Raw genomic sequence first — 8,107 nt, 5'->3', positions numbered from 1 at the left:
TGTTGTTCCAGCCCTTCATCCCTCCACTGTCCATTAGATATCAACTTAGCATGAGTCAACCAAAATCCTTTTTCTTTTTTTTTTTTTCTTTTTTTTTTGTTGTTGTTCGAAAATTCCCTCCTATATCAGTTACAGGAGTATGTCTTCATTGGAAGCCAACACTCATAAAAAATCAAATACATTTCTTCCTTATTGTTGAGTCATGAACACTGACCTTAACCGAGGCAAGCGAGGCCTGCAGTTCTTTAGATGGTGTCCTGGGTTCCTTTGTGACCTCCTGGGCTAGTCGTGACTGTGCTCTTGGGCTAATTTTTGTAGGCTGACCACTACTGGGAAGGGGCACTACTGTTCCGTGTTTTCTCCATTTTAGGATAATGGCTCTCATTGTGGTTCGGTGGAATTCTATGGCTTTAGAAATGACTTTGTAACAATTTCCATACTGATAGATGTCCATTTAATTTATTGTTCATCTTTTCTTGAATTGCTTTGGATCGTGTCATTTTGTTGTTCTCTTAGCTGATTACGCTAAGTCAAACAAGTGCTATTTAAGTGCTTTCTTTATTGAACAGGTGTGGTAATCAGGTTAGGGTTTAATCAGTAAAAATGAACCAAAAAATGTCATTAGCCATAGTTAATTCATGATTTAACAAGGGGGGGTCATTAGTTTTTCACATGGGGCCAGGTAGCTCTGAACAGTATTTTTTTTCTTTCATAAATAAAATCGCCATTTAAATACAGCATTTTATGTTTGCTTATCTTTGTCTAATATTTACATTTGTTTGTTTGATTATGTTAAACATTAAAGTGGTGAAACTATGCAAAAAATATAATAATTTGAGAAGGGGACCAATACTTTTTCACAACACTGTGACTGTAACAATATTTGAATTATGGAATCACTTTAGTTGTGTTTGCAGTCACCTGGAACAGCACCACATCATACTAAGAGATATTTGTAGTATTTCAGTTTTCTTATTATGATTTTAAAAGTAAGAAGTTTAAATATATATTGTTGGATTGTGCATTTATACCCAATTTAAAGAGTTTTGTGTAAGACAATAAACTACTGTCAATCCATCTTCACTGTATGCACCAGTATGATTAAGAAAATATAATGCATCTAGACAGAAATTATTCCTGATTGTATTTAATTCCTCACCAAATACTTATTGTAAAATATTTTTTTTACAATATATAAATAATAACCTAATAGGCCCAAACCTGCCAGTTCAAATTAGTCTCCTTGCATGACTGATTTATTCTGCTATCTTGTCTGAACACATGATACAAAAAGCCTTTATCTCTGCACCTGGAAACCATGGATACTCTGCTCTCCCCATCTTTTTTGTCAATTAGCTCTTCACTTTGATTATCCTTTCTCTCATCTTCCTTTTGATTGGCCCAGCGATACAGTAGCTGTAATCTACCACAGATGAGAAAAGTATGCAAATGCTCTTATGTGGCTCCCTTTCAAAAATTAATGTCCAATTTCATTGCTGCCATCAGGCTGTATTTGAACCCTTTGAATGATGAGGTGATGTAAAAACAAGGCAGGATTATATTAAACTAATACTCAGCAAGAACAGAAGCAACCTTTTGTTATCAGACAGTGATTCTTGTATCAAACGTTAAACTCCATATTTCTTCCATAGTGAGATCAACCGGTTGGATCTCGGGCTCATTGTTGAGGTGTGGAACAAAGGTCTCATCTGGGACACCATGGTGGGGACAAGCTGGATCCCTTTGAAGCGTATTCAACAATCAGAGGAGGTTAGAATGTGCCATTCATAACATGAGATTTATCATCTTTTTGGATAAAAGTAGTTCACTCTGTACAGTAGATTGTGGTGTATTTTATTGTGCCTAATCTAATAATTATGCAATTTCTCCTCACGGGATGAATAAAGTTTCTATCTAGCTATCGATCTGTCTCTTTCTCTCTCTGCCTGTCTGTCTGTCTGTCTATCTATCTAGCCATCTAATGCAGTGTCAGATCTACAGCATATGATGGAATAAATTTGTCTTCAGTATGAACTGTGGTGGGGAGTCCTATTTGTGTGAGGTTTGTTAAGTAGAGATATGGATGCTGGACAAAGGACAAGTTGAAATGGTTAATCTTACATACACAGTATGTTATCCATTGCATAGTTGACATGTATGCAAAAAAAAACAAAAAGCCTGAAATTGCATATGCCCTTAGTTAAATACAAATGCTTATCAATTATGATATATGATATGCTGCTGCATATCAGAAAGTATTATTAATTTATTGCACGTTGCCCTACTGACTACCTCTAAAAAGTACTATGAGTTATACAGTATTAGATAACGTGCTACTGTGTATGAATAGGTTTTACAAATATTGCATGCTGCCCTTTTGCAAAACACTATGAAGAACTACTAGTTATAAATAAAATGTGTATACTGCATGTTGAAGTGCAAGAGAAATTGCACATTTCCCTGTTGCACACTGCTCTGTTACATCATGCTTACATAAATGATTTCACATGGTCACAGATCTGGTTGGTCCTTATCAACGCTTTTAGACGCTTCTTAAATGTTATGAACCTGGGATATTTTCTGACAGATTTTTCCTAAATGTCCTTCTCAATCCCAAATTGCAGGAGGGCCAAGGTGAATGGCTTCTCTTAGATGCAGAGGTCCTGATGAAAGCAGATGAGATATACGGCACCAAAAACCCGACCCCTCATCGACTCTTACTGGACACTCGCTTTGAGCTGCCTTTTGGTGAGCGAGTCAATTTGAAAATCATCTTTCTGTGGACTTTCGTTTTAATACCGGTTTTTAATCTTGATGTTTTTATTCACTCTCATTTTATTTTAGCCATCCTTTTAATGGCTCAGGTGCTTATTATCATTATGCTGTGTGCTTATTATTATAACATCCCAAAATAGTTTCACACTTCAGAAAGTATATATTGTAAAATAGGTAGAACTATTCGTGTTAACCTGCAGCAAATCAACCATGACCCACAGAATCTTAGTGAACTGAAATGTCAGCAGCTGGTTTTGAAGCTGCCTGGGGCATGACTCACAGATTGAGGACAACAACTTGCAGCCTGGTGTCCTTTTTTCTAATGCAAGAATAAATAGTGTTAACCTCTTGTGTTTGTCTTTTTGGAATGGAACGTAACCATTTAAACATTGACGTCATATTTACTGAAGTTAACATAGTCAGTAAGTCCATGTCAACACAAACTGATATGTTCTACTTGTTTTTGGGCTAAAAGGGTTTATATAGCATTACCTGTTGCTTTGGTGTGTGCTTCAAAGGTTGAGAATATGTTTTTATATGTACAGATGTTTCTTTCAAAATACTGGTGAGTGAGGATGTTTTTACTCTACAACTAAATTCATACAGTGAGGTTTCCTCTCCATTGCTTGACTGTAGATCTTTTAATTTTGTCTGAGTGGTAAACTCTGCTTGTTGGTCTTGTCTGGTGACTATTTTTCCCTAGAGGAGCACGTTTAAGGTTGCAGAAGGCCATGATGGTTGTGTGCTATTAAAGCTATCTGGCAGGGAATCTTTAATGCCTTGCCTTTGTGTGTGACTGTGGCTTTTTATGTCTGTGTGCTGAGTAAAGCCAAATCCTTCTGAAAGGTTTATATGAGGACAGAGGATAATTGTTTCTTACTAGATGGTATCACTGTCAATATTTTCCTCTGAGATAGTTTAACATGTTTGGAAGGAGACCCAGGAGTCCATCTATCGGTCTGACTGCTCTGATCACTTTATCCTCCAGGTATGCCGCAGAAGACGAAATGATGGCTGTGCAGTTTGGTTACTTCTTAAGGTTTATAAATCTAACTAGGAAAATACTATGCTGCTTATAGAGGAATGCTTTCATTCATACTAGCTGCCTGTTGCTGCTATCTCAGAGAGATTTATACGAATAACTGGTCAATTATATTCGGCTCACGTTCAGCTTTGTGTTCTTGATATTTGGCCATTAAACAAAACTGGTGTATGTCATGTTTATATTATGACAGTTTCTTCTCATAGGTTTCCATTTCATCCCCAAGACACTTACTAGTTTAATTTGAGCTTCCATTCATATCATTAGTGCATTGTTTCACATACTAACAGATTTTCATTTCCTGACATGTAAGCCACTCATGCAAAATTAAATCAGCATTGATGTATTATGATGGTGTCCTGCTGAAATTAATATTTGGGTGGGATGACACAGGTTTACATCGTTTTGTGTATTTTGACACTAGACATCCCAGAAAATGAGGCACTGTACTGGACAGACAAGCTGGAACGAATCAATTCTATGGAAATCCATGAGGAAGTAAGAACATTTTGAATAGGTTTGCAAAGTTAAGAGTTAACAGTCCATTTTAAAGGGTGGCAAATAATTACACGATGGCTGTCATCCTGGTGTGAATTATTTATTTATTATATTTTGTGTACTTTTAGTACCCTCTTCAGGACGCCGTTGACAGTCGTCCATTGCCCCCCACAGCTTCCCAGTGCTGTGAGTAATCTCTACTTTTAGCCTCTAGATGGAGTCGTTTCTCTAATATTATTGTAACACAGGCGTTAACAAGTGTTAGTTTTCCTCTTCCTTGTTTCCCCCCCCCCCTTCTTTTTTTCGACCGATGGAGTTGATAACTTAAACCTTAACAAACCACGTTTTTTTTTGGTATTGCTAAAATCGATTCATTCATAATTGTCAACCTCATGTCAGTGTTAAAGCTTTGCTTACATGTCAGTTTGGTAGCAGAAGTCTTGATAGCCACTGGTGGGTATTCACAGTTCTTCCATTAGTAATAAAAATACAGACACAACAATATTTAGTTTACAGTTACCCTACCTCCATGATTTCACTTCATAGTTTTCATATTTGCACTTTCACCAGGTAACTATTTCGGATGGGCTGACTCAATCAGTATGTAAATCCAACACTTAATTAAAATGATTCCCCTTGCCAATCCTCAGTGACCTATGCATGCCATAATTCCATATTCCCAAAGAACATGTTGTCCATATACAGTGGATATAAAAAAATTATTACCTGCTCATGTCAAAGTTTGGTGATATAAAAAAATGAGACCAAGATATCCATCTATCAATCCATCCATTTTCTATAGCGCTAATCTTCATTTAAAAAAAGAAACAAATCTGCCATTAATGTGACCTATAACCTGTGCAACTCAATTGAAGAATAAAAAAAATCTTTTTACGAGGGGAAATTAAAAAGAAACAACTGAGATAATGTGATTGCAAAAGTGTGCACACCTGCTTTTAACTGGGAATGTGGCTGTGTTCACAAGAAACCAATCACTTTCAAACTCATGTAAAATGGGAGTTAGCACATACCTGCCACCTTTGAAAGTGCCAAGCGATTAACCCCAAATGAAGTTCAGATGTTCTAGTAAGCATTTCCTGACATTTTGTTGTGATTTCTATCAGTGTGTTAACACTGGCTGGTATTTGGAAGTGTTCATTCCCGCTATCTTGACAAAGGCCCTAATTCCCTCAGCCTCAAAGCGTGATGCTGCTACCAGCATTCTTATATGTAGGTATGGTATTCTTTTGGTGAACAGCAGTGTCATGTTTTATGCCAAACAGACCTTTTGTATTTAAGGCCAAAAGGTTCAACCTTAGTTTCATAAGACCATAACTTATTTTCCCACATGTGTTTTAGAAATTTCAAGTGTTTTTGAAAAATATAATTGGGGTTGTATGTTTTTCTTTGTAAGATACGACTTCTGTCTTACCACTATACCAGGCCCTGGGCCAGTCATACGAAAAAGAAGGGAGACTGTTGTCACATATATTAAAAAACGTAGTAGTTGCCAGAAATTTCTGCAGCTCCTTCAGTTTTGCTTTTGGCTACTTGTCAGCCTCCCTCACCAGTTTTCTTCGTCTTTTCAGCAATTATGAAGGGACATCGATGTCAATGTTGCCATATTTTCGCCACTTGATGATGACAGTCTTCACTGTGTTTCATGGTATATTCAATGCCTTGAAAATTCTTTTCTACCCTTCTGTTGGCTGGTAGTTTTGAATCGTGAGATCCACTTGATTCTGTGAAATTTCTCTGCGAACCATGGCATGGATTTAAAAAATGTCAGAAAAAGCCCACTGGAACATCTGAACTTTATTAAGGGTTTTTCAGGAGCCCTTAAAATGGTGGCGGATATGTGCTGACTTCAATTTAACATGGGTTTCAATAATTCTGAACACAGCCACATGCCCACTCATAAGAGGGTGGGCACACTTGTGCAACCACATTATCTGTTATTTATTTTTACTTCTCCTTGACAAGATTTCATTTTTTTAAATGAAATTGTATAGGTTATCTGTATCATTAATGGGAGAAATTGTTTTGAGATGATTTATCTTGGTCGATTTTTAAATGTCACAATAACCTGGCATTTGAGCAAGGATGTGTAGACTTTTTATATCCACTGTAGTTTGATTATTTTAAGTGTTCATATTTCCCCTTTACACCTGCTTTTCCTCACTACTTCAACACCCTTAGAACCTGACCTTGTCATTTAATTTTTTTCACCTGCTTTGTGCTGATTAAACAGATTATTGTACTCATTTAATTATTATTTTATGGAATTTTCATCTATCTATTTTACACCACTTATCCTGTTCAGGGTCGTGGTTGAGCTGGAGCCTTATGCAGCCTGACATTGGATGAGAGACGGGTTACAACCTGGACTGATCGCCAATCTATCGCACATCTAGGCAGACAACCCTTTACACTCACATTCACACCTGTGGGCAATTGAAAGTCATTGTGCTGCCTTGATAACTTCATAAATAATGTCAGGAAAACTTGTCAAAACAAGGGTCATAATAAAGGCTCCAGATTACATTGACTGCCGGCACTCCTTACACAGTTCCACTGATATGTACGTTTATCTCCTTCAAAGCTGTATTCTCAATTTTTAGGTTAATTTATTTCTAACCTAAAGTACTGAATTGCTTGCCATTTTAAGATGAAATGTTGTACTAGTGTTTCAGGAAATAAGTTGTTTCCTTTTGTTGCAGCTTTGGATGACCAGGACAGTGCAGTGGATGACCGGGACAGCGACTACCGCAGTGAGACGAGTAATAGTTTACCACCACGTTACCATACAACAGCTCAGCCCAACTCCTCCGTGCACCAGTATCCCATTGGGCCTCGGCCACATCTCCACCGAGACTCATGCACTGACTCCCTCCACAGTTTTGAACTGGAATACAGAGACCAGAGAGTCAGGTACACTTGACTCATTCAACCACGTACTGTACACCTTCCTCGAACCTTTGTAGACGAACATTGGTTTGTTAGAAGTCTAGTATAGTAATCTCTTTTTTATAGTGGGGCTTAGGTTCCAAACCACGCCCGCAGTAGGTAAAATCAATGAAGTAATGCGCTGACATAATTCTGTTTTTAATTTTTTTTATCCTCTCATCAGGACAATCCACGCTTAATGTAAAGATTTTAATGTTGCTTAATGTCACAAAACTGCAATCAGTCGTCACCAAAATTTATGTTGACATATGTAATTATACCCCCTTCTCCATCTGAAAATATCAGAATGAAGCCGTAATACTTTTTTTTCTTTTTAATGGTTGTTAAGTGTCACCGCCCCCCCATCGGCAGCTCACGATACAAAAAAAACTTAGTCGCTTAATGTCACAAAAATGTAACCCATCATCATAAAAATTTGTATTGACATCGCTAATTACGCCCCCTTCACCATCTGAAAATATCAGACGGAAATCGCTAATATTTTGGAATTTATGGACGTTAAATGTTTTCCCTCTCAATATGCGCTCGCTACAGAGAACCCCCCCAAAACAAAATGGGGGAAAATGCGCATGCATGAGAAATTTGGGATTGTTGATTGAAATGTATTGCTTTGTTTTTTGTTTTTTTTTACAGTTTTTGGCTATGACGTGTTTTGTTTTGTTTTTTTACCACAAAAAATTGCATTCCCACAATATGGCGAATTATGCGTGATATGAATAAGAAAAAACATCTGCAGTGCACTGATTCCGCAATAGGTGGACCGCAATATAGCGAACAAACACTGTAGTTATAGTCAGTTTCTATATACTGTATACAATGGACCTC

General features: G+C 37.2%; 1 protein-coding gene across 21 annotated transcripts in view; it reads left to right on the top strand.

Moving 5' to 3' along the window:
- The window catches only part of LOC133489935 (protein unc-13 homolog B-like), a 58,530-nt gene that overhangs the window by 16,018 nt on the left and 34,405 nt on the right, over window positions 1-8,107 (top strand). For 16 of the 21 annotated variants that reach the window (XM_061799263.1, XM_061799259.1, XM_061799256.1 and 13 more), the window contains exons 4-9: window positions 1,653-1,770; window positions 2,625-2,748; window positions 4,242-4,315; window positions 4,444-4,501; window positions 4,886-4,915; window positions 7,036-7,246. In XM_061799263.1, coding sequence (XP_061655247.1) covers window positions 1,653-1,770; window positions 2,625-2,748; window positions 4,242-4,315; window positions 4,444-4,501; window positions 4,886-4,915; window positions 7,036-7,246 — 615 coding nt within the window. Of the gene's footprint in view, window positions 1-1,652; window positions 1,771-1,974; window positions 2,063-2,624; window positions 2,749-3,255; window positions 3,341-4,241; window positions 4,316-4,443; window positions 4,502-4,885; window positions 4,916-7,035; window positions 7,247-8,107 lie in introns of those variants that run through there. The other 5 variants (XM_061799260.1, XM_061799243.1, XM_061799257.1 and 2 more) reach the window with 4 other exon arrangements.

This window comes from Phyllopteryx taeniolatus, chromosome 15 (assembly GCF_024500385.1).
Source record: "Phyllopteryx taeniolatus isolate TA_2022b chromosome 15, UOR_Ptae_1.2, whole genome shotgun sequence".
NCBI lineage: Eukaryota > Metazoa > Chordata > Actinopteri > Syngnathiformes > Syngnathidae > Phyllopteryx > Phyllopteryx taeniolatus.
The sequence above is the reverse complement of the archived record's forward strand: the minus strand, read 5'-3'. Positions and strand labels throughout refer to the sequence as shown.